Raw genomic sequence first — 27,687 nt, forward strand, 5'->3', positions numbered from 1 at the left:
CACTTTAAGATTGAGAGGCAGAGGTATGAAACCCCCAAAAAGATGTTTAAAAAGGGAAGAAAAAAACAAACAACCTGACATTATTAAATCTCCGCTAAACGGCCATGTTTGATTTAACTCAGGAGCTGTGATATGACGAGGCCCATTCCATGTGTCGACTGGTACCTGTATAAATAAAGGCTTAATAAATACAACTTTATACAAATCACTTATTGCATCTTTGCTGAATCCTTGGAGCCGCTGATGGCAACGGACGCTACAACAACATAGCTGCAAACACTTTCACACACTCCAGTGCATCCTTCAAAACATATACTCTTCCACAACGATACTTAAAAAATACCTTCTCATTTTGTTGTTGGGGGGAATGTAGCTAGCTTGGATTTTTTTTTTTCATTCATAACAACCTGTACCGGTTGGGTCGTCCATCTGAGCTGAAACACAAACCGCTGGTCTGTGGGACTCTGAACTTCAGCCTGCGTGGTTCATGGCACAGTGAGCCAGGAGCCTCATACCCTTGTATGACGAAAACCATCTCTTGCAGGATTATTTTTGTTATTGCAATGCCTAAAAATGACAACAAACGTAATGTCTCCGGTTTTACATCTTAATTTGTTACACTGTGTGAAGGTTAAAATATTAATAGTTTGTATCTATTGTCTATAGTACAGTTGGTCTGTTGAACATACAAGGCATGGGCTCGGATAATCTTTGTTCAGAAGCGGTAATGGTGTCTGTCTAGCGGGAACACAGTACGCAGTTTGACTGGAAAGTCCTCCCGAGGAATGAATTAAAAGTAAAAACAAAACGAGGCTGAATCCTGTTGTCTACTCTGAGGAATGGAACGAATAACACTGATTCAAAAGAGCGGCTGACAAGTTCTCTCTCGACGACGTACGCTTGTAGCCGTTTCCCACAAACTTCTCCACTAATACCTACATACCTCTGCTCTGCTCACTGTGGTTTCTTCGACTCCCGCTCTTCTCTCTACCCTTTTCTTCCGTCTGCTCCTAGCTTATACCTCTTCTCTCCCTCCCATCTACACTCCTCTCACTCTGCTTTCTTGCAACCCAAGTCTCCCTATTCTGTTCTCTCTCTTTCCATTCGTCACCTACTTCCGCGCCTCCTCTCTCTTCTGTCCTTTCCTCTCCCCTTCTCTTGGCCTCCCTCTCCTCCGATGGCTCAGTTCTAGCTGTGCTCCTGATGGGGTTCATTGTAGTCCATGATCTTCAGCTGCTGCTGCCTGGGTCTGCCTGCGCTGGTGTGGGCCCGACCTCCACCTCCACCGCCTCCTCCACCTCCACCACCTCCACCACCACCACCACCACCACGCCCAGGGCCGGCCTTCCTCCTGGGGCTTTCTTGCCCGGAGCCCCCGCTGCCGCTGCGCTGCCTCCTGGGCTCGGCCTGCTGCCTGGGTGACACCGTGAGGGCGAGGAGGGACGGCCCCTGGGCGGCCGGGGTCGGGGGTCCGGCGGGACACGCCGAGCGGGGCCGCTTGGTAGCGGAGGGCCGCGGCTCGGCGGGGGGCTTGGTGGCGGCGCCCGGGGGCCGGGCGCAGCCGAGGGGGAGGGGGTGGAGGCCGGAGGGGGCCGCCTCCACGCACAGCTCCGTCTTGAGGCCGTGCGCGAGGCCGGCGAGCGGGGGGCGGCCTTCCTCCCCCTCGTCCTCTTCGTCGCGCTGGCTCTCGCTCTTGTTGCGGAAGAGCTCGCGGGCGCGCACGCCCAGGATGCTCTTGGCGCTGGGGTAGGAGCCCACCAGGAGGGGCGCCGCCGCGGCGGAGGGGCCGTGGGCGAGGGCGCAGGGCGTGGGCGGTTCCACCAGGGGCGGCGCCAGGGCGTCCGGGTTGCCGTTGGTCACCGCGGGGAGGGCGGCGAACGCCGCGGCCGACTTGGAAGCGGAGTGGGTCGTCTTGGGTGGACCCGGCGACAAAGTGCTTCCGTTCCCGTTGCTGTGCGGGCCGTCGCGCGGAGGGGGCGGCGCCTCTGGGTCTTGGGCGCCGCCGTTGGTTTTGGTCGCTCTGTCCGATGCTGCAGGACTGGGGAGGACAGTTTGTTATACTTTCATTATTGTTATATTATAGTATACACACACACACACACACACACACACACACACTCGTGTTTAGGATGACGCAACAAAGATTTTGGTTGTAACCGAAATTGTATCAATAACACCATTAAAGCTAGGGTGGGTAATTTTGGAGAAAACAGTCGTTGAGATTCCGTTGTGCTCTCTCTGGTCCCTCCCTGCCACGCCCTACCTGCCGTAGCTCCTCCCTCCGAACGTCAGCTATGCGCGTTCACGTGAATTCAGTTACATTGATAGGAAGACGAAACACCATGTCAGATTCCGAGGTAATTAAACATTAGTGCAAGGCTGCTGCTAGCTTGCAACAACGTTATAACAATACATGGAATATCATATGCTACACTTCCCTAGCTGTGCTTATCTTGGCAGTTGTGTCAAAGTAGCTTTTACACAAACGTGACTCGGACATTATCCACAGCTGCGTTGAGGCCTAGGCGACGTGTGAGCACAATCTCTATGTTATTCCGACAGGCTAGTGTGACCATAACTAACACATAAAACGGACCGGAAAAGAACCATGGGCCGATGCAAGACATCCTACGGAACCGTATTGAAACAGTTACATTACAAAGCCGTAATGTAACAGTTATCGTGGCTCTGCCTAGTAAAAAACCATACCAGCCGACACTTTACATATTCTTCACAATATACCATGGAGAGATAACACTATTCCTTACCTGTCTATAGGAAATGTAGCCATCTCAGCGTCCGATTTTACGTTTCTCAGGTCACGTAACTCTCTCCATCGCTCATAAGCCACGCCAATGTTTACTCTGGTTTTATTTCGAGCTCTCTCTGCCTTCCTTTTAGTAGCTGTCCTTTCAACAAGTGTCTTTCCTCTTTTTTTCGCTGTCTTAGCGGTGTTAGTTGTTGGTATCCGGGGAATGGGAAATTTAGGGGCCGTTGATGAAGACATTGCTATTAATTTGTTGTCGCCGTAGTAGTGCAAAACTGTCAGACTGCTAGGCTCGTGAACGCTCACGCAGGGACGCACCAACGTCGTTGCCAAGGTGAACGGACAGTACCACAGCCAATAAGAACGGAGAATCAGAGGCTTGCTCTGATTGGTCAAAGTGTACATGAGCGGTGGCAATTCTTGGGGGCGGCACACAGAGGCAGAGGAGAGCAAAGTAATGGGCAGATATTCTCAGAGCACTTCACCTACATATAGCTGACTGGCTATTATGACAGTTTTGCCAAATATTACAGTAAAAAAATTACCCACCCTAGCTTTAATATGAATATTGCATCATTGTACACATTCTTTCATATTTTACCTACTAATGTTCATCCAGAAATTCTGTGCAATGTTTGCATGTTTAAAAAAATGTGATATTTATATCTAGTAACGCAAATACATTTTTTACTTCAGGTTTCGAAATGTTCGTATTCTTATGTGTTTGGTGTGAATGTGGGACGTTCAATGTTTAATACGGTGGGAAACCCGTCCCCAAAACAAAATATTATTCACACTGTTCTCATTCTGAAATATATATCCACAACACCTATAGATGCTGCCGATGCTTCAGGCCAGCAGCTCCCTCTCACCTGGTCTGTGTGGAAGAGTGTGGATGAGCGCTGACCCCCGGTGGCGAGGCGCCGGTACTGCAGGCCTCCTGCTCCACCCGGCTGTAGAGCTGCAGCAGCTCTGTCTGCAGGGTCTGGGTGACCCTCAGCTGGGCCTGGTACCGGCTCTCGCACGCCTGGAGCTCTGACCTGGGGAGAGAGTTACAGAGAGAGGTCAGGCTAAACACTCCTGATTACGTCATGAATCGTTGAGGAAAGAGTCCACTAAATGATTAAGTACTGAGTAGAAAGGGTGGAAGTTAAGGTGCTGAAGTTTAAGGGCATAAAGAGGATGGTAACTAGTGAAAGTGAAGGGTCGAATAAAGAAAACGGTAAACCCCAAAAGGACGGAGGTTCAAGGGTGCAGGGTTAAAGGTCAAGGTTCAAGGGGGGTTTAAGGGTTAAAAGGTTAAAAGGTTTTATGGTCGTGTCAGGGTTGTCGGCTGGACTCCGGTGCTGCCCGGGACTCACTTGGCCTGGCCCTTGACGTCCTCCAGGAACTTCTTCTGCTCGGTGATGAGGTGCTCCTTCTTGGAGAGGTGTGTGTCCAGCTCCGCCGCTCTCTGCTGCGCCGCCTCCAGCTTCTGGCCCTGCAGCAACAGGCCCTGTCGCAGCCGCTCCACGTCATGGCCACACGCCGCCTGGAGCATCTGGCTCTCCTGCACGCGCACACGCACGCACACACACACACACACACACACACACAGAGACACAGAAACACATGCACACACACACACACACGCGCAGACACACACACACACGCAGACACACACACACACACACACACACACAGACACAGAAACACATGCACACACACACACACATGCGCAGACACACACACACACCCAGACACACACACACACACACAAACACACGAGAGACACACACACACACACAGGAGAGAGAGACACACACACACACACACAGGAGAGAGAGACACACACACACACACACAGGAGAGAGAGAGACACACACACACACACACACACACACACACACACAGGAGAGAGAGACACACACACAGAAACACACACACACACACACGAGAGGGAGAGAGACGTTGAGGTTATTGATGCAGATTTCAGTTCATATTTGGCAACTGGTGGAAATCAAGAACGCTCTGACAGAAGCGTAGGGCTTCTTGTCGGATCCCATATGGAGTCGACTTTCCTTTTTTGATATTCTTTACTTGGCCTCAGGGCGTACCAGATGAACACACACGTACCGTGCTGCATAGGCATGTAGACATATGTTCGTTCACACACACACACACACACACACACAGCGCTCCCTACCTTTGCGTTGTGGGGGCTGGTGTGCGCGGCGTCGAGGGCGGCCAGACGGTGGACCTCCCCGAGCAGCAGCAGCTGCTTGTTGAGGAAGCTCATCTGCTGCTGGGTGCTCTCGCTGCTGCTCAGCTGTGACGGACACACAGGACAGCCAATCGACACACAGGACGAAACACCAGTTGCGCTACGAACCCGAGCGCCTGTCACCATACGTTCCGGTGTGTGTCGCTGAGCGCGGGGGGGGGGGGTTGTTAGGGGCCGAGTTATACTCCGCCGTGCGTACAGTGGTGGGGATCTCTATGGCAGTGCTCGTATGGATGGTTGTGGTCGGCAGCCGGTCCACCCGATTGGTGGTTTTACATTTGACCCTCATGTCGGTCGTGCGGTGACCAACACAACTCTGCCCGATCGCCCTCCGATCGGGCAGAGTTGAACCTGAAGACAGAGTTGAACCTGAAGACAAACGCTGCCTGGGTGCAAAGCTTGCTATACCTATTCGAAGCACAACCCCGAAAGGAATACAGTGATGTTGTTGTACAAGGAGCGAAGCACGCGGAGAGGGAGAGTAGGCTGTTCTTTTCCACTTGAGTGAAAACACATTATTTAGCATCCATCTCGACGCAGCCGCGTGCTTTGGTCTTATGTGCTCACAAACGCCACTTGTGTAAAGGGTATCATGCCACCAGGTGTGAGTGTGATTAGCCATTACAAGCTGGGCGACTGGGCCTTGGTGCAAGTAGGAGTGTCCACGTAGATGTATGATGGATAGTAAGCAACATTTGCTGCCGTCCTCTGGTTGACTGATCTATTCAGCATACATCAGCATACAACTCCCACCTGTGATGTCACTAAGGCACAGAAAAAGGCAGAATTTAAAACGGCTTGTAATGGCTGATCACACTCACACCTGGTGGAAATAAAAGGGGGCCCTCGGAACTTTGTGATGATGCAGAGGGAAAGAGTGTGTGTGTGACTGTGTGCATGTGCTTGCGTGCTTGCGTGTGTGTTTGTTACCTTGATGTTCATCTGGTTGAGGAGGTGTCCGGTGTGACACACTTTGTTGTTGGCCTTCTGGAGCTCCGCCTCCAGCCTGTCCATCTTCTTCTGGCACTCCTGCAGCTTCCCCTGCACGAGATAGAGACCTCTAATGGGGGCTTGGCTCTGACAGGGTTCTTGGTTCAGGGGTCAAGGGTCATGGTTCACTTCTTAACGTATGGCACCTCATATACCTTTCTTTATTCATATGCATAGGAATCTAATGTATAACTGTTGTGGATAGACCAGCATGTCTGTGCGAGAGCAATGGGTATAGGGGGGGTACTAGTGTGTTGATGTCATCTGTGGGTTGAGCACCAGTGGGCAAACGTTTTGCTTTGCTTTTCAAACTAGGGCAAACGTTCTGCTTTGCTTTGAGTTCACTGCAAACGTTTGCGAACAGACGCAAACGGTCTGAGGAGGTAGTCCTCTGTCATCTATCATGGACGCTGGACTAAGGGAGATGTGTTCCCAGATGGGAACTCTTCAACAAGGGGTTGTCTCCGCATTTCCCTAAAGCGAACTTCCACAGGCCTATGTCTAAATCCTTACTTCATGGTCCTATGCATCCGTTCCTGGTGTGGGTGGGGGTGGGTACGTGTGCATGTGTGTGTGCGTGCGTGTGTATCATTTACAGGTCAGATATGTGTGTGTACCTGTAGCTCCTGGTTCTTCGTGTAGTAGTCGTCCCTGGTGTGTGTGTGTGTGTGTGTGTGTGTGTGTGTACCTGTAGCTCCTGGTTCTTGGTGTAGTAGTCGTCCCTGGTGTGTGTGTGTGTGTGTGTGTGTGAGTGTGTGTGTGTGTACCTGTAGCTCCTGGTTCTTGGTGTAGTAGTCGTCCCTGGTGTGTGTGTGTGTACCTGTAGCTCCTGGTTCTTGGTGTAGTAGTCGTCCCTGGTGTGTGTGTGTACCTGTAGCTCCTGGTTCTTGGTGTAGTAGTCGTCCCTGGTGTGTGTGTGTGTGTGAGTGTGTGTGTGTGTACCTGTAGCTCCTGGTTCTTGGTGTAGTAGTCGTCCCTGGTGTGTGTGTGTGTGTACCTGTAGCTCCTGGTTCTTGGTGTAGTAGTCGTCCCTGGTGTGTGTGTGTACCTGTAGCTCCTGGTTCTTGGTGTAGTAGTCGTCCCTGGTGTGTGTGTGTACCTGTAGCTCCTGGTTCTTGGTGTAGTAGTCGTCCCTGGTCTGCTGCAGCTGTCTGACCTGGCAGTGGAGCCGGGTGACCAGTGTCTCCCGGTCCTCCCACAGCTGGCGGTACCGCTGCTGCTCCACCTGCAGGCTCTCCCTCAGGGCGAGCACGTCCACACTCTGCAGGCTCAGCTGGTCCTTCTGCACGCACACACACACACACACACACACACACACACACACACACACACACACACACACACACACACACATAAACACACACACGGTTTAGTGACCTTAGTATGCAGTTGTTAGCAGACCAAGAGCGTTTCAGACGTGATAACCTGAGAAGACGAGGCTCAAGGGCACTTCATGGTGACACTGGGCCAACAGCTGGAACACATCGCTCCTCCACGGAGCCTGCACACTGCTCCACTTTAAGGGCTTCAAGTGTGCACTTGGCCACTTGCGGGGGATGAGTTTGACTTTGCACATCGGGCTTTGGACCCGGGACACTACCCTGCTGCTAGAATCCATATGAAACGCTATTTGTAACCGTAAACAACAACATTCCAGAACCTTCCGGCTAGGAGTCAAACCCCCTGATCACTGGCCTATCCTGCCCCCATGTTCATGAAATGCCTGTTAGCCAACCGCTGATAAAACCAAACGCATCCCCTTAACAAAAGCAGCACGACCGCTTGTAAACACTGGTTTCACACCAAGTTGCCGTCAAGCAATTATTTGTGCAACACAGCACTGGTCTGTATGGCCCAGCAGAGGTCTGTGCTGGGTCAGGTTTACTGCATGCACTTCTGACAGGTTGATGCGATGGGCGCATGCGGGTGGACGCATCCTTCAGCTTGCTGGGCTTCGGCCGCAACAAGTCCGAGAGACCAAGCACTACAGCGCATCGCACGGGAAACCCGCGCCCTTCCTGCGAGACCGCCACTCCACCAGCATGCCGGGGTGACCGGCGTGACCACAGAGCACCCGCTTTAGCAACCCAAAAAAACAACGACAGCCCGAACGGCACCGCGGGACGAGGTGGGAGGGTGGGGGGCAGGCGCGGTTACCATGGCGATGTTCTGCTCCTGCAGCGCGGTGGCGTTGATGATGCGTCGCAGCAGGCGGCGGTTCCTGACGGCGTGCTGCTCCCTCTTGTAGCGCTCGTACTGCAGCTGGCTGTGCAGCAGCAGCAGTTGGCTGCGCAGCGTCTGCAGCTCATCCTGCGGCGCCGAACCTGAGCAGGGGAGGATCACCGTGACGACCGGCGTGGCGGCGAGGAGGATTAGTGGGGGGGGGGTAATGATGATGAGGCTGCCGCCGCCGCCGCCGCCGCCGCCGATGATGATGATGAGAGGGAGAGTGGAGCGAAACGGAGCGAGGAGGAGGCTAGCGCTACAGAGCTCGCTGACTAGCGTCATAAGGAGGAAGTATAAATAGAGGGGAAGGTGTATAAATAGGAATGGCTTATTCACTAGATTATAAAAACCAGCCGTCTCGTCATTGGATCCCAGCCAACGAGGACTATTCTTCACTTATAGAAAACGAAGTTGTGAGACGGACGGGACTGGCAGAAGGAATGACGAAATGGTCGATAGAAAAGACAGCCGTAGAGACAGATCTGTTTATAATAAAAGGGAATGCCGGAGTTCTGCCAGGCAAACAACGTTCTCCAGTGTTCAGGCTCTGGGTTGAAAGTAAGACAGACATTTTGAGAGAGATAGGGGCAGAGGGAGAGAGAGAGAGAAAGAAAAAGAAGGAACACAAGCTAGACGGACAGTGAGAGAGGCAGGATAAGGGAACATTAGGTGCACAACCCGGATGTTGAGAAATGCCAGCTCAATAAAGGTTCAGGGCACTGACTGTTCTCCGCTGACAAACCTGGCTTATGCTTAAAGTTTCCACAGGAGAAAGTTAAATCCTGAAGCACGAAAAGTAATTTAAATTCTGGTTGATAAGGGGTTGGAAGTTTTTCGAGCCAGGCAATTGACTGATTTGCAAGATTGCACATTTTCCTTTCTTAGGTTGGTTTTGATTGTCATTGATGGTTTTCGCTGTTGATTCAACAATTATAAATGTCAATAATAAAGAGAAAATAGTCAAAATGGCCTTTCTCAATTAAAAAGAGGACACAAATAAGCACATGGAATTGAATGCATTCAAGCTGCTTATCACTGGTTTGTAATAGAATGGATGTCAATAGCTGGCCAACCCCGCAGTGTGAGAAGGCCTGCACATCGTGAGAGGGGCAAGTTAATCAATAATCATGGCTGATTCACATCTTCACATAGACAACATCAACAATGTGCGCGGGGCCTTATTAAACCGGCAAAATCCTTTCAGCGATGACTTACACTTTAAAAAGCATGTTGTAAGTGGTTTCAACTGAAACATTGTGTGTTGGCATACTAACTGTAACCAATTAATGAGGAATGTGAGTCAAGCCACAGTCATCGTATCGAATTATCATGTAATCAAATGATTTGGACGCGGTTTTACCAACGGAACCAACTCTATAACCAATCAGGAATTGGCACGGCCTAGGAGTCGAGCCCAGACGTAAAAACACAAACAAACAAAAACAACAAACAACTAAACTGCCAGATCAGCATTTGGTTGTTTTTCATTGAGCTGAGCTGTGTTCAGCTGTTCTAGAGAGAGAGCGAGAGACACAGACAGAGCTAGAGAGAGAGAGACACACACAAAGAGACACACAGAGAGGGATAGAGGGAGAGATGTTTACCTCCGAAGTGAGTCCAGTCAGCTGACTTGCTTGGCAGAGGCAATCTATGATAGAGAGACAGAGGGAGGGAGCAAGAGAGAGAGAGAGAGAGAGACAGAGAGACAGAGAGATAGAATGAAAAGGTAACAACCAGCCAGCGACTACATTCAGTTCATCTCTTTATCTATCCTTCATGTGGTTTGTTGTTGGATTTCTGACTTCAGTAGCTCCTCGTCCTCTAGATGCAACATTTACAAGCTGATATTAAAAAGTTACTTCAAAGTAATCAAATCTAAGCACTTTGTTACCCAGAGCTGTTAACCAAAACCAATAAAGACGAGGTAAGCTTTAACTAAACTAACCCTAACCTAACCCTAACTCACTTAAAGGTTGAACAGTAGAGAGACGTTTAGGATGAACAATGATCCGCTACATAATCAAGAGCATCCTCTATCGTCAGTCCAACATCCCCCCATTCCCAGGCTCTGATTAGGCCTCCTCCTCTCCTCCTCTCCTCCTCCTCCCCCTCACCTCCTGAGCACCTTATCGTGGGCGTCGCTCCCCTGCTGCACGAGGCGATCCAGCACCTCCAGGGGCGACGCTGCCACCGCCTCCTCCTCCTCCTCCTCCTCCTCCTCCTCCCCGTCCTCGAAGCCCTCCTCCAGCTGGGAGCAGCGGCCCCGGGCCGTCCGCTGCACCGCCTCCGACGTCCGCCGGCCCACGAAGAGCGAGGCGGCGCGGGGCAGCGCCAGGTCGAACAGCGGCTCGTAGGAGGCCGAGCCGCCCGGGGTGGCGCTGCGGCGGCTCGGGGAGAACAGGCCCGAGAACCTGGAGCCCCCGCCCTCCCCTCCGCCTCCCTCCTCCGCCGGGGCAGAGGGGCTCCGGTGGAGGTGGTGGTCGATGGGGGTGAAGCAGGACGGGAACGACCAGGACTGCTCCAAGCTCCTCTCCCCCCCACCCCCACCCCCACCACCTCCTCCTCCTCCGGGACCACCGGTGCAGGACGTGGTCTCCGCCTTGTCGGGGCTGGGGACGCCCGTGCGGAGGGGGTGGCCGGCGGTGGAGGAGGCGTGGCCCCCGGGCTGGGCGTGGGAGAGCGGGGGGGTCTTGTCGGGGGGCCGGTAGCCGGTCAGGGTCTCGGTGGTGTGGTAGAAGGGGGAGTCGAAGCCCCGCAGGCCCGACGGGTCCCGCTTCTCCTCGGTCAGCTTCAGGAGCTCCTCGGAGATGGCGGCTGGAAAGGGAGCAGGAGGAAGAGGAGGAGGAAGAGGAGGAGGAGTATTGGTATGGAGTCACTCCCTGGTGATCAAATGTACTAATGTACTAAGTACTAATGTACTCATCCCTCCCTTGGTTTTGTCCTTTACGCTTTCAATCCAAAAGGGGAATGCATTTCAAACATGTTTCTCCAGCGTTCTCACCCTCCTCCTTCTCCTTCTCCGTCCTCAGCTGGAGGTCCAGCTCCTGCTTCTTCATGAACACCGACAGCTCCGTCAGCGTCATGGAGATGTTCTCCGCGGCTCCTGCGTCTAACCGGAGACAGCACAGCGTCAGACACTTCCAGAATGACCTTAGGAGCTAGCCGTTGGTCAGCAGGTAACGGCATCGGTTCAGGGACGCACCCCGATATCCAAATAGGCAGCCTGGAGCAATATACCCAACGCCCTTCCTGCTCCGTAATGACTGTATATGAAAAACACCACTCTAGGTCATTTAAACGGTGTCTGCCAAAATGGCCAATTAGGCCAGCCTAATTGGTTGTAAATGGCATTTCGTGGACGCCTCTGTCCATGAGTGCATGGATTTGTTATCGTGGCAGCGTGAATGCCAGGCTCTACCAGTTGAGCTACACAGAACGACACCTTAGAGAGTCTACTCTATCAGAGAGACTCCTACTTGAGTTCCTCAAGGGGACATTAGAACAAACTCAAGCAGTCCACCCAGTGAGGGGAAGATGGCCGACCTCTGTTGGTGAGCACCTCCCCTCCTCCTGCTCCGCTCTTCTCCAGGTCCCTGGCGGGGTCCTTAACGTGCTCCTGACGCACCAGGGCCTGTCTCCCCGCCTCTCCTGCGCCTCTACGATCCTGCAGGGTCGAAGGTCACACCTCGTCTCATTAGTTATTGATTCAAGGTTTGGGGATTTGTTTTGATCATACACTTTGTATGACACCTTTATAAAATGAAGTTAATGACAATTCGAACTGGGAATACTAACTAAAAGCATTGGATTGAGAGAGAGAGGGAGACACTGAGAAGGTCAGAGGAGGGAGGCAGTGGTCAATAAATACCATTAAATATACATCTGAGATATCAGAGGCACAAACATTTAAAGAAAGAGAAACATTTACATCAGACCGGATAACAAAAATTTGAATAATTAAAAAAATGTACGATGGAGGGTATTGACAAGAACAATATCGGATTTAGAATAAATATATTTAATGTATAATAAACATAGAATAATTGCTTATACTATAAATCCAATCCTAATCTTAAAAAACATAAATAATAAATACAAAACCAACACCATTTCGCTTCGGACCACGCGTAAACATACAAAGATGAAATGAATGTACAAAGAAATGCATAAGAAAATGATTGGAAACAAGCAGTATGAAGACTAGCCCAGGTGGCTCCACAGTGCAGCTGAACTAGGCTTAACCACTCCTTATGCCCTCAGGTTAATGACTCTGCGTTCATCAGTGAATTATTCAACCGATGACACAGCACTTATTCAGCACCCAGCTCAGCTGATGTTGGTTTTTCTCCCATCTTGCTTCTATTCAACATCCCTCCCAGCACAGCTTTCAACGAAGCAGAACAGAAATTACGCAATGGTAACCGGGTACAAGAACAACAACACATGCTGGAATGAGCAGATAGTATCTAACCTGCGGCCCCTCAAAGCACCGCACAACCAGAGCCTCACACTCATAGCCCGGCCAACATCCTGATCACGTGACCTCACATCCTGTTTGGCGACATAGTCCGGATCATGTGACGCCAACACGGTGTGCTGTTTAGAACGGCGAGAACGTGAAACTCTGCGAGTGCGTACCCTTGTACTTGTTTAATATTCGGCATTGAGTCTATTTCTGTGGTAACTTATGTGTAGGCTGTGTTTACTCTCTACTTATGTTAACGTTACCTCTCGTCGGTTTGGAAGTCACACCCACTGCAAGCAGCGGCCTGTATTGTAAGTCCTCAACTACAACGCAGTCCCAGAGGACATGGTCATTTGTACTCATACACACATTCACACATCTACAAGGGGACAGCCCACTTGTCGGGAGCAGTTAAGGTGAGGCGTCTTGCTCGGGTACACAGCGACCCTCGGCTTGAAGGGGCCCGGGATCGAACCAGAACCCTGCTCTACCTCCTGAGCCCCATGCCGCCCGGAAGAAATCGCAGTGATGCAATGTTACTCAAAATTGACACAGCGGTTGTGCGTGTCATGATTCTGAAAGGGTCTGAGCTGAAAAATAGTTCAGACAACCGCTCCACTGTGGTTCCCTCCAGTCTTAAGACAGATGTGCCACTGTGAAATTCCACTGGCAGTTGACTGAGGCAAAAACAACCGCGCCTTTGTTCAGGGCCAATATGAACTTTTTCCCCTTCTGTTGGGCTGCTTGCGTCTAAACAGTCAGACACAGAGTTTGGTTCGTAATGCCACCGCTGAGCTGTGCCGTGATACATAACTGTCATGATACACAACTATCATGAAACACTACTGTCATGATACACTACTATCATGAGACATAACTGTCATGATGCGTAACCGTCATGATATATAACCGTCATGATACATAAATGTCATGATATATAACTGTCATTATATATAATTGTCATGATATACAACTGTCGCGACATAGAACTATGTCACGATAGTCATGATATATAATGCTTTAATGAGTCATAATATATAAAGATAATGCTAGTCCTGATATAGTTTCTTGATACATACCCGTCAAAACACCCTACTGTCATGATATACATGCTATATAGTTATGTGCCGTAACACATAACTACATCATGCTAGTCCTGATATGAACTATCAACGATATATAACTCATGATACACAAGTTGTATATATGACAAAGTCGTATATCGTGACAGACAACTTTATCAGGCTCGTCATGATATACATTGACGTCATGACAGCAATGACACAGCAACTTTGCATTGGGTAGTTCCCAGGGGAACTGATGTCATGACCGGACATGCAACAAAACGGTTCTTAAACTGCACCTTTGTGAAATATCGCAATTCATATAATTGCATTCAAATAGACCGACCGATCATGTGATGAATAAATTGATCCAAGTCATGATGTCATACACGTTAATCGACACATAAAGGTGACATCGACAGGAGTGTGTGTGCACACAGACAACCCGTGAGAAGACCCGGGAGACAGGAGACCCACCTTCCGGGGGGGGCTGGACTGGGCCACGCTGGTGGGCAGGGCGAGGGAGAAGTCGTCGGAGAGGGGGGGTGGGGGCGAGGAGGTTGCCGGGGTGCTGGAGGCGGGGGTGCCCTTCCCGCCTGAGCAGGGAGAAACACCGTCGTCGCAACAGAGTCAGTGGGATGTGTGTGAGGATGTGCATGTGATACGATGCATCGTTCATATTGTTGGCGTGAGAGGTACTGGAGAATGAAAACCTTGCATTCACTCGCTGATTCCCTCACACACTCACTCATCCACATGCACTGATGCTAATAAATGTTTGACCACACACTATATAGTTACTTTGGATTATACCATGGTCTGGGGGAATACTCGATTCTGATGGCTGCAGGGTGTCCATTAATCCCTGATATATGGACACCTACACAGTAGTTCCAGTCAAATAGTCTGTTCACCGTTCTAAATTAATGCGCTAGCTACCTTGATATTGATTTGGGGACAACGACATGGCTGGTTAGCTAGCTAGTCTTGTTGTTAAACATACTGTCAAATTATGTTTACTGTTTGTCAACCGTACACAGTGTTATTGACTTTCAATCTTGCTAGCATAACGTTAGCTCTCTGGCTCACAGCTGAGCGGACTAGAATATCTCCCGTTGCCAAGTCGTATCCAAGGTGCGTCCTATTTAATGGACACCTCGTCAGGCATTATCCCTTACTTATATAGTATGTAGTCAAGTGGGTTGGGAGCGTGCGTGTGTGCGTGTGCGTGCGTGCGTGCGTGTGCGTCGTGCGCAGACTGACCTGATGTACAGTAGAAGCGGGTGGACAGGTGGGAGGCGCTGCTGGACAGCTCCAGGTTGGGCGACATGCCCCTGGAGGAGGGGGGCGTGGCCATGCCACACAGGGAGGAGGGGCTCCACAGGGGGTCCTTCCCGCCACACGAGGGGTTCAGGTCACCACTGGAGTCCTGAAACAGCGGGTCGTGGGATTAGTGCTCATATAAAGGATCTGTGGTGCCAATTAAGTTTGACGAAGCCAATTTGTACCGTTACACTGGATAGGACAGTTTCCCAGAACCAATCAGGGAAGGAAGAGAGATGCCCTGATTGGTCAGAAATAAGCAGGGAGGGGTGTACAATCAAAATGTTCTCATCCAGCGTCAGGCACATTCCACTAGAAACAGATCACCAGATGCTCACTGCCTTAGAGCTGATGGCTAGGTTATTTCTTACAAATCATGCTTAAATAATAGCCTTTAGATTTGATCTATGGTACCACACACAAAAGAAGGATGGATTCAAGTGACTAAAACGTAACTAGATTGATCAGTCACTTTTATCCGAAGTGACTCACAAGCAGAGCTGTTTTTAAGTCTTAAGTTGCAAGGCCCAAGTCCAAGTCAATACTACACATCACCGCTGAGAAGGTGAATCTTTAACGCACATTAGTAGAAGTTAAGTGTTACGCCATCGCAGTCTTAACACCTGAGTGCCTGCACATGTAAGCACCTCCAAGTCAACACACTCCAGTCTTACACGTTGTCTGTATAAGCCTGTTAGGACCACAGTCTATGACTATGCTACGACTGGTTCAATCCATCCTGTTATTCTTGTGTTCCTCCACAGAGGCTTCTATTTTTACGGGGGTCAGAGAAGCAGAACAGACACACAGACACACAGACCCCCCCGGGGGTCAGGCCTTTTGGATAACACGCCCAAAAATAGAGACAGGCACACAGCGTCGCCATGACAACCAAAACCACCTGGACAGTCTCATGTGGAGTAGCAGAACCAGTCAAGATCCGAATGCGCGTGTGTGTGTGTGTGTGTGTGTGTGTGTGTGTGTGTGTGTGTGTGTGTGTGTGTGTGTGTTGACTGCGTGTGTGTTTTTTGACTGAGTGTGTCTGTGTGAGTGTATTTAATCCCTACTGTATGATTACAGGAGATGTACTCAAGATCGTCCTCTTAATGTCTTGGTGAACCTCATTAAGTGCATTCAGAGACTTGAGAGACTTGATAAACCTGATAATAAAACTGATCTAGCATGTCAAAGAAACCAATCAGACGTGGATTACAAGTGTTGTTGAACTGGAGACCAGGTATTGTGACTGGACTACAACACAGGTATGGTGACCGGACTACAACACAGGTATGGTGACCGGACTACAACACAGGTATGGTGACCGGACTACAACACAGGTATGGTGACCGGACTACAACACAGGTATGGTGACCGGACTACAACACAGGTATGGCGACCGGACTACAACACAGGTATGGTGACCGGACTACAACACAGGTATGGTGACCGGACTACATCACAGGTATGGCGACCGGACTACAACACAGGTATGGCGACCGGACAACAACACAGGTACGGCGACCGGACTACAACACAGGTATGGTGACCGGACTACAACACAGGTTTGGCGACCGGACTACAACACAGGTATGGTGACCGGACTACAACACAGGTATGGTGACCGGACTACAACACAGGTATGGCGACCGGACAACAACACAGGTATGGTGACCGGACTACAATACAGGTATGGTGACCGGACAACAACACAGGTATGGTGACCGGGATCCAACAGTTATTGGGGAATGCCTACGACAAAAGGTATAGTGACTGGACTACAGCCGGGTATGGTGAATGGACTACAACCCGTATGGTGACTGGATTACAACAAAGGTATGGTGACTGGACTTTGGACTGGACTACAACAAAGGTGTGGTTACTGGACTACAAGACAGGTATGGTGAATGGACTAGAACACAGGCCTGGCAGGTGGTCTTACCTGGCGCCTGGCCGACTGCGGGCTACGCTGGGAGGACTGGGTCCCTGAAAAGGGGGGCAGGGACAGGGGGGGGGGCAGGGGCTGTCTTGGGGTGGAGAAAGGTGTAGAAGAAGAACTTCCTGCGGATGAGACAAGGATTTAAAAAGTTGAAATAGCTTTGTAGTTATGCAGTTATGCTGCTAAGTGCCTGGTCACTGCTGTAACAAAGGAACAGTCCTTCCTATTGACTCATATTTATTTTTTATACTTTATATTTATTGAGTTTAGATCTCTGCAATGGCTCAGGCATATACACCAAACAACCATATACACCATAGACCACCACCTTTACACCTTATGGACCCATGTCCACATTGGGTTCCAATAACTAAGGTCCCATCATGCTACACATCATTCCCTCTCTCTTTCCAGTCTTCCCTGCCTTGTTCATAGGGACTCATGGAGCGTCAGTGTGTTGTCCCTGTAAGAGGCTCCACTGACCGTAGCTACTGTGGAGGTCTGTGTGGGGGCTGGCGGTGCTGTCCAGGTAGCGGAGGTGGTGGTAGGGGTAGAAGTTCTCCGGGACGGTGGTGTAGCCCTCCTCGCACGACGCCTCCTTGGGGTCCAGGGACACTTTGGCACATTCGATCACGATGTCGTGGACCTCAAACTTTTTCCACCTGCGGCGATAGGATTCAGTCGATTGGCGTCACATGGCCCCAATACACTTTGCTCATTGGTTTGTTTGACAGGACGGTGTGTACATACAAAGTACCAACATGTGGGTTCACGGGGACTCGTGAGGGTCGGGAATGGAAGATGAATAGGTAGAAGACCAATAAGAAGTGATGGATTGCCATAAAGGCATTATGTACATACATTTAATAGCCAACCTAATTAGGCTAAGGCAAGTGTGGTAATATAGAGAGAGCATCGATCAATAGTTTCACAGTTTGCACACGGCAGGGTTGAGTGTTGGTCAATAAGGAGGCCGTCAAGGCATTGAATATTGAGCTGTGTGCGGCGTGAAGACCGACCTGGTGGGGTCCAGCTCGTGGTCCTTGGTCCCCGTCACTAGCTCTGGGTGGATACGGACGTGCTCCAGCATTGGCTGGGTTTAAAGACGGGCGACAAGGTGGGGCTTCAGAAACACTGCCTCAAACAAACTCAGTTCTAGTTCAGTTTCCATTGGTCCACATAGAGGGTCGACTATACACATTCAAAACATGGAATATAAAATACACGGGTAGATACATATATATACAAAACACACAGTAGCAGAAGTCACAGCCATAGACTGTGACTCATTTATAAGACATTATAAATGAGTAATTATAGTTGGCAAAACTAAATGAAATAGCATAAAACGCAAACAACGCCAGAGAAGGGTTACCTTGACGACCTCTTCGAAGGTCTCCATGTTCTCCTTCATGCTGTAGTGGGCTCTCAGGTAGGAGACAAAGTTGCAGGGGTACATGCCGTACAGCCGGTGGAACAGGGAGTAGACGCCGGCGTGCAGGTGGATCATGTACACCTCCGACACGTGGCCTGACGGGGGGACACAGAGGAACACCACACCTAGTGCTCAGGACACGTTCACTGTCACATCTGCACCACTGGCTGATGCATTTACAATGTTTCAGCTGCTTGGAATATGGTATGATATTAAGAATTGGAATTTTGAATTGGAATCAGAGACATGATTAAGAATTGGAATTTAGAACTGGAATCAGAGACATGATTAAGAGTTGGAATTTAGAATTGGAATCAGAGACATGTTGGAGAAATGGAACCAGCAAAAAGTTAAGGAACTGGAATTAGCAACACGTGACTGGCTAGGTATTGCCGATTTGGAATCAGCCACCTCATATTAGCACCAGACATTGAATCAGCGACGATGTGTGAGAACCAGAAGGAGGATTGTGAACATGTTTCAGAAAATAGCTCACCAGGGTTCTTCTGGTTCCAGGAGGCCAGGCGTCCGAAGATGTCAAAGAAGTCCCCTAGGTGTTGCTTCCCAGCCTGAGGGATCATGGGTAATAGGGTGATCAGCACCAGCACGCCAGTGATCAGCACCACCACGTCCGAGTCCGTCTGGAAGGAGAAGAGGGGAGGGAGGGAGGTCAATGAACGGGGGACCGGGGAAGTACCGGAGAAATGACACCACAAACCAGAGCGATCGTATTAGATACTGAGGGTAGGGGCTGTTCCACAGCCTTGTCTAGTGCGGTCTGGTCCAAGGGGAGAACTTTTACCTTACATTTATATTTTGAATTGCATAGGAGCGATACCAATGCCAATTGCTATTTTAACTTTTAACAATTGAGAATTTGAATAAGGGCGAATAATCTAATTCAAACCAACATTGCGATGTAAAAGAACGCAATTTGCAAATAGCAAAGGCTGCGATAAAAACCCACGAGTTATTAAGATTCATATTTATTATCTTTTACAATTCACTAGTTGAACAAAGATGTTATAATATCAATTCATGCACCAATTCATCTCAACACATAGGCCTGGCCTAAAGGAAAGAGCAGTTTATATGTTGACTGCTTCTAATGTTGTGTTGGTCATACTAAAGAATGATTTACTGCTCGTTTAGTGAATAATACAGAACTAAAGGAGCTTTAAAAATAAAAATTACATACATAATCACAATTGCAATATTGGTCGAAACAATCGCAATTAGATTATTTCCCCAAATCGTTCAGCCCTAACCCTAATCTGTCTGATATTGGTACGGTTTAGAAATACATTTAAAGCAAGGCGCTGTTAGGAGGCTTGTTAGAAACATCAACCAATGGGGTTTAACCGAGGGGGGTTCTTACCTTGAGGCATTTGATTAGCGACACTAGCAGGGGGTAGCGGCTGATCTTGTGGATCCAGGAGGGCTGCTTACGTACTACATGTCCCAGCAGTGTTAGGGTGGGCAGCCGGCACGCCTGTCTGGTCATGCACTCGTGCATCTTGTCCAGGAGGTGCTGAGAGAAGGAGACAGGGTCATCCAATCAGCAACTTCTTCACACATAAAAACATGTCCTTGCAAAAAGGAATTACACTATAAGATATTTGTAAGACACTACTCATAATCATTCTATTTTTATTGCTCTTATTTTGGACAGATGCCTGCATGTTTGCCACTGTTCTCTCTCAATAAATCCAAATCTAATTTGATAATTTCATACTTATTAGCAAATGTCATTTCTATTTTATTGATTCATTGTTATTTGATTTATTTACCCTACTTTATTTCATTTTATGAACTAATGATATTGAACAACTTTTGTCTGCATCTTTTAAACCAGGCGCAAACCGATTCCATATGTTAGTGACACAGACACAGCTTCAAATGCACCTATGTTTTAGTGCTGTAAGGCAGTTAGGCTAATTCTGTACCTCTGTGTCCCCTCGCTGGCATTCCCTACACACCGTCACGTTTGCTATATCTTAACCTAACATCCCTGTGTACATTAAGGGTGTACAAACGTACTGCTTTAAATAAAGCGTGTGCGTGTTTGCCAAATAAGTTTACGGGGCTACGAGTTAACGTAATGCGGCTTGAATGCTGGGTCAATCCCTGACAGTAACAATAATAGTCTGAAAACTGTAAGTAAAAAAAAAAAAGGATAAAAATCTTCCATTTCCCACTTTGGTTTCTGGGAGTTGGTCCTTGACATTTTGACGATTCAGCGTTAGGAAACGAAGCCAGGATGTTTCTTGTCAACTTTGGGAAGCCCTTTGAGACTGTAACCATGAAAAAGGTCTACACAAATAAACTGTGCTGGAACCAGTCAAGCCCAGGAGGATTGACCTTTCAAATCCACGGCCCGCTCTGCCCAGTGTGATTAATGTCACTGAAGTTATGTTCAGGAAGGTTGATTGTGTTACACACTAGACTGAATCACTATTGTTGCACAATGTTGCAACCATGCACAGTATGGGCCTTATTCTCCTTGCGGCCATCTTGGTTCTAAAAGCTAGCTTGGTGGGGGAATTGAATGCAGTATTCGACCATCGGTCCCCTTACCCAGCTAGATTTTAGCACTTAGATGGAACCAAGATGGGCGATGAGTGAATAGCACCAGTGGCTATTCTCCAAGGAATACATACATACATACATTCTCCACATAAAACATAGTTCACATTAAGTAGCATTGCTAAGCAATGTGAACACGAGGTAGGGTTGAAGAGTTCAGTCGTTTCCTTTCATCTTATGAAGACAGTGGTGAACCGCAGAGGTATTTGTAGCCCACGACCACCAATTGTTGCGCGCAGTAAAATAAGCAACATATTAGCATTACCCCGTCGAAAATAGTTGTGATAAAAATAAAACTGATAAATAACATTTCTTTATGTAAATCTTTCATCAACACACTATCTCAGGAAGGAACATATCTAGGAATGATCAAATAAAAAATACTTTTAATGTAGGTATGCATATATCTTTTAATAATGGCCATCTCACAGCCTAGTTCATCCACTGCAGAATTGAAAACCCCTGTTCTAGAGTGTTCCAGAGTGTCTAGGGTGAGGCGAGCGTACCTTATCATGGGGCTCCCTCACAGAGGACAGGATGTGCATGGCCTGGGCAGAGTTGGTCTCCAGGAAGTAGTCCACCAGTCCGTTCAGCAGCATGGACCCTCGCTCTGAAAGACACACACCGCATGGCCAAGATGGAGGCTTAGGGCAGGATCGTGTAGTCGCTAAGGTGATCAACCCTCTGGTCGGAAAGCTCTGGGTTTGATCCCCAGTGTCCACCTACCAAACCCCTGGACCACGATTTCCCATACCTGTTCATTAATGAATGACTGACGGGTATAAATAAATTGCCACTTTGGATCAAAGCATCTGCTTGATGACTAAATAGTTGGCTTGTTCGTATGAACAGAGTCAAGGCTATCCACCCTCGCATTTTAGTACACATTTAGGAGATGCTTAATCCAAAGTGATTTAGAGCGAAGGATCAACCTACCAACCTACACAGCGGACCCCACCAACCGGTAGGCTGGTAGAAAGAACATAAAAGGAACATAAAGGGAGTAGTGATCGACCGATATATCGGCATGCCGATATTATCGGCTGATATTTGCGTTTCTTACGTGTATCGTATCAGCCGATATTTTTTTCAGCATCGGCCATTTTTTATTATTTATTTGTTTTCTTTTTCTTCTGCATGATTTACAGACAGTTCAATAAATGTTAATTTTTTTTAAATTGACATATTGTAATTTGTTATCATCATTGTGTCATTTTTATGATGTTAATTGAGGGAGGCTTAGCCTGGAAATCCAGACCCACATCTAGAAAAATGTAGGGTCTGGCAATGATGAATGAAAATGGCCCAACTCAAGGGGCCGCACCAAGCATGCATTTGAAAATATCAGAAGAACACAAGGGGTGACGTATCCAGACCAGTGGAGCTAACCAATAGATAAGACTCAGTATCCGCAGTATCCGGTCGGTAAAACGCTTTTGGCCCACCTATATTGATACATCGATGTGATTCATTAATGTTCTGGGCCAGGGGAGGCCCAGAATATACACGAGTATATTGCTCGTTCCCAGAGTGACTCGGTGAGCAAATTCAAATTGTGCTCTCGCGAGAACTCTGGATTTCCAGGGAATTATCGGCTCCAAATATCAGCTCAAGAAAATCGGTATTGGCGTATCGGTTATCGGCTAAGGCCGATGATAAATATCGGTATCGGCCCTTAAAAATCCATATCGGTCGATCCCTAAAAGGGAGCATACGCCAACATGCTGAAGAGGCCAACAGAAGGTGTTGGGCTGAGGGGCGTGTCTTACCCGCGCTGAGGTGGTCGTTGATAAGACCTCTGGTCTCCTCCAGCAAGCGGAGGTCCGAGGTGTCCAAGAGGGGGAGAAGGTCCAACACGTTGGGCTGCTCCCGAGCCATGCTGGCAGTGCTGGAGGTGGAGGAGGTGGAGGAGGTGGAGGAGGTGGAGGAGGTGGAGGCGGAGGCCGGGGGGAGGCTGGTTTCTCTCTTGGGGAAGGGGGGGGGGGAGGTGTCCTTGCCTGCCTACCGGCCCGGGCTGGAGGGCTCCGTGGGGCCGATACACTCTCCAGGCTCCTCTGAAGGAAAGAGGTCCCAGCAGAGTCAGACCTGTTATCTAGGATTAGCAGGTCATGTGACGATAGCGAACGTGTGATCGCTTCAGAGCGGGTGTTTTTAACGTCCGCTTGTGTATGTGTGTGAGATCTTTTTCTTCCGGAGTCCAAAGACCGTAATCCTGCCTTTTTTTCAATGTACGATAGTGTTTTGATGTAGAATCAAAAGGTTAAAAAAGAAAATGTATCAGTTACTTTTTGTGTACTTGCCATGTGTATAGTATAAGTGTCTTATATTGACTAGGGAATAAGCAACCAGGGTAAAATCAAAACTCAAAGCAAGCAGAGCATTGAAGGAGCAATGTCTATTTGGAGTGACAGCTACCACAGACAACAGGTCCAAACCAAACTTGGGTCTCGACAAGGCCTACACAACCACCATAGGAATGCGTCTGTGCCTGTTCCTCAGTTTGTCTCTCGCTGGGACAAAGTGATCAGGTCAGAGGCGCCACAAAAACAGGAGCCGCCCTGGTTGTTGACCTGAAGGAACTGTTCCTGGCAGCTCTCCGGACGCCCAGGATCACACAAAGAACCTTTATGCTCCCCGGCCACTTCCATGTAAACACTGGAAATCACATTTGGCTGCAGACACACGGACACACACACACAGCTGTCCTCTGAGGTCAACACTCACTCTCCTCACTGAATTGACAGCCACATATTGGTCTTAGATATGGCTGTTGTGTTGGGACTTGTTTCGTTGACCACAATATCCACATTCAATGCCCTTATCTTGGACGTGCCCTCCCATATATGGTCCTTGTTTACATCTATGGTTCCTATGCACCTCAATGAGGGACTTTAAAGTTTGACAATAAAAGACTTGGATTTGCTTCAAGGGCTACTGTCCCTTGAAACATGCTACTAGCTCTATCCTTTACACCGAAGAGCACGTGAAGGCTTATTGGTAGGCAAGAGGTGTTGTTAGAATGTTAAAAAAAACAGCAAAGTGTTTTCCTATGAATAGACTTGAGTATAGCAACCCAACCCAGAGAGAAGCCCTAATAGTTCTACCCCTCAGAAATGTGCTTGTTTATGAAACTTACAAGTAGATTTGGCAGGGCACTTCCAAAGGATTGCTCCGCCCTAAAACCAACAGACTGGTGAATACGTGGTTTAGTTTCAGGAATTGCACCAACAAATCCCCCAAACAACAAAGAAAATTTTATTTTATTGTCCATCACCCAGGATGCATTGCACCTAAAGCTGCATTTGACCGGGTGGTTCATAAATAAAAGATAACATATAACAATACGATACTTTCCCCCTTTTGTAGTAAGTACAGGGACATCTAAGGGACATCTAAGCTACAGAGTTGTAGCTTTAGTGTATATGTTGAATAGTGGAAATCTGTTGATAGCAGAGACTATGGCAGGTGATTTTCATAACTGCAGCACTGTGGGACAATTTGGACAACAACATGATTGTTTGTTCTGGTAAGAGCCGGCTTTAGCTCACTGGTCTGTGGCCACATCAGCTGCCTTGTTCAGTGCTGCTGCTGCTGTTGTTGTTGTCGTCGTCTCTGTGGTATTTCAGAGCACAGTACCCTAGTTCAAATGAAGGTATGTGGCTCCTTCCATTAGGAGAGTACTGACTCTGTACTTGTAGTCAGCTCTTCTAATGCATATTGGTTATTATTTACAACGGCCATTTTGTGGATTGACTTGACTACCTCTCCTGTAAAAGAGACCAGTGGTTCTCTCTGATCTGTGCGAGAACGAGCCTAGTGATCCAAACAAGAATAGTTTGACCGGGAAAAACTGGTCATTTGCAAACCTGAACATGAAAAGGCATTTGTTTTTGTGATCAGGTGATCCTGTGGGATTTTAATGCATCTGATAGTTCATACAGTTACTTATTGTTGTCAGGATAATATGGGATGGATTGAATTTAAGAGCAGCAGCAGTCAACTAGGTTTCTGGGATTGGCAGCTTCAAAAAGAAAAAGAATGACTAAATATATATATATATATATATATGTTATACACACACTATTAATCTTTATCAGGAGAGAGAGAGGTATGTATAGATAGATAGATAGATAGATAGATAGATAGATAGATAGATATTTATATTGATAGATAAAGTGATATATCGAGTGATAGATAAAGTGATAAGAGTGATGGATAGATGCATTGATAGAATCCTGTGATAACAAATCAAGCCGCTGTATTTAGGTACACGCAACCAATTCAGTTTTTATTCATCCAAAGTATTTGGCCAAAAATTGGAAAGTTTATGACAATTGAGATGCATGTTACATCTTTAAAACGCATACAATCTAAAACACAAAGTTCATGAAAAACATTGTGGCTTAAAAGTTGAACAGACATTGCAACTTAAAAGGTCCTGTGGTAACAATGACGCCTGTAATAAGGGAGATGTTGGTTACTCACTTCTATTTTGCTTGTTTCACAACTCCCCAAAGTTTGATTAACTGGTCTGTCATGCTGATACTTGTACCTGTTTTGCATGACGCCATTCAGATTAGGTCAACACTGTGACACACACACACACACACACACACAGACACACACACACACACACACACACACACACACACACACACACACACACAGTTTCCCTTTCCATCATTCATACTTAACCAAACTAAGTTCTAAAAAAAGTCGGGAGTGGTTACAGATAAAAGGGAGATGTTGGTTAATCACTTTTTTTTTGCTTGTTCCACAACTCCCCAAAGTTTGATTAACTGATCTGTCATGCTGATACTTGTGATGTCGTCAAGTTGAACTGTTTTGCATGTGGCCATTCAGATTAGGTCAAGACTGTGTGACACACACACACACACACACACACACACACACACACACACACACACACACACACACACACACACACACACACACAAACACACACAAACACACACAAACACACACAGTTTCCCTTTCCATCATTCATACTTAACCAAACTAAGTTCTAGAGACAGTCGGGAGTGGTTACAGATAAAGATAAAAAATATCATCATAGGTAGATTGCGAAAATATAATGGTTACCAAAAGTATAGGCCTACATGTGCATGTTATCATTAACAGGGAATAAACAGACTGCATAGGCAGTAGTAGTTGCTTCCATTGTAAGCTTTGGTCGCCTGTGCTCTCGTGCAAAATCCTATCGAGTCTGGATAAAATATCTTATTTGTCAAGTTGTTCCTACCTTCTGTCAGAGAAAAAACAAAGTTCTTATAGTGGCCGTTAAGCAAATTAACACACAATGACCGTCGAGCTATTATTTTGGAAGTACGAGGCCTATTTAGAGGGTGCATACAACATTAGCACTGTCCATAAATGCAATGTGTTAAAGCATGAGGATACTACAAACACAATGCTACGTATGAATGATGAAGCAGTATTCATAGTTTGTATCATCTCTGATGTGACGCCGATTACAGGTTTAAACGTCCAGAGATGTGAGTGTCTACGCCTCTAACTTGGCTGGTCATCGGGCTGTGTTGCCGAAAGCCCGACGAGAATTGCATCAGGAGGCAACTGATGCAAAAATCTGTCAAAAATGACTGACTATGGATGAAAAGCCAAATATATATTCTATCATCAACCATTTACAAGTTGGCAAGAATTGCGCAGCCTGAGGAGTCGCACTTTGTAGTCAGCAGAGCAGCAGCTCGGAGTAGCGGCACTCACTCACTGCTTGTTGGTTGTCGTAAACAAGTCAGCCGAACAATGGGCAGGGTTCGTCTTACTTTATCCGATTATCCTCTCCAGGCATGACACCGAAAACCCCGGCATAGTTTCAGCACTAAGCGACACAGGGTCGAAATAGAGAATGCGCATCATATAAAATATCAGCGTTTAATTTAAGATGATATCAGCTGTATTCCTGAGTACAAGTGACTCTCATCGTCAAGCGCTACCATTAGCTGGAAATAAACGGGAGGAAAAAAATACAATTGACAGCCTTCATTGCTCGCCGGATACTCATAGGGCCTAACTTACATTCAGACAAACAGCATCGACTCTTGGAAGTATGTAAGGAAAACGGTAGACATAAAAAAACGGGAGGTGTTTACCTGTTAGAGAAGCTCCACTCCACAGGGCGCCGCCATCTTGACCACCTCACAGCCCAACCCACCGCTGTCCGCCTCCGCTCTCTGACAGCACGCAAACTAATCCCACAATAATCCCACTCGTACATATTTCACCATTAATAATGAACAGAACATCCCAAAAACGGACGTTCATTAAGTCTGATCATAAATCAGTACATGTTCTCTTTGATTCAAAGACGATAATTCCAACAGATAGGTCCCCATCTTCAATTGGTGGAAGGATGAGTTAGTGCAATGCGGTTCGGCGTGACACAGGTGGAGCGCGCCAGTGTATAGGCTGAGAGGCTGGCCCTGCCGGCGCGGGAACTTTAAAGGGTAACTCTGAGGATGTGGTTCTACTGCAAAATATAAATTAATATAATTATTTTTATTGTTGTATGCAATGGGATTTTAAGCGTAATAATAATCTGATATTCAAAACTTTAAAAAAAAATAAAATAATGTTATTCTATTAAATTG

The 27,687-nt window shown here is 47.8% G+C and overlaps 1 protein-coding gene across 1 annotated transcript; it reads right to left on the reverse strand.

Annotated features, from left to right (window-relative positions):
* tsc1b (TSC complex subunit 1b) lies at nt 1-27,242 on the reverse strand. Its single transcript, XM_079756137.1, has 22 exons — nt 27,190-27,242; nt 22,825-23,109; nt 21,562-21,665; nt 19,848-20,000; nt 18,966-19,110; nt 18,410-18,564; nt 18,054-18,127; nt 17,518-17,696; nt 17,038-17,156; nt 15,039-15,204; nt 14,253-14,371; nt 11,790-11,910; nt 11,248-11,355; nt 10,361-11,060; nt 9,851-9,894; nt 8,178-8,344; nt 7,120-7,302; nt 5,961-6,071; nt 4,953-5,075; nt 4,129-4,316; nt 3,640-3,807; nt 1-2,038 (listed from the first exon to the last, which is right to left on the reverse strand). The coding sequence occupies exons 2-22, from the start codon at nt 22,931-22,933 to the stop codon at nt 1,189-1,191; spliced, it is 4,086 nt and encodes a 1,361-aa protein (XP_079612263.1). The 5' UTR covers nt 22,934-23,109; nt 27,190-27,242; the 3' UTR covers nt 1-1,188.
* Between the last annotated feature and the right edge of the window lie 445 nt (nt 27,243-27,687).

This window comes from Pollachius pollachius (genome assembly GCF_949987615.1).
Source record: "Pollachius pollachius genome assembly, chromosome: 18".
In the NCBI taxonomy this organism is placed as follows: domain Eukaryota; kingdom Metazoa; phylum Chordata; class Actinopteri; order Gadiformes; family Gadidae; genus Pollachius; species Pollachius pollachius.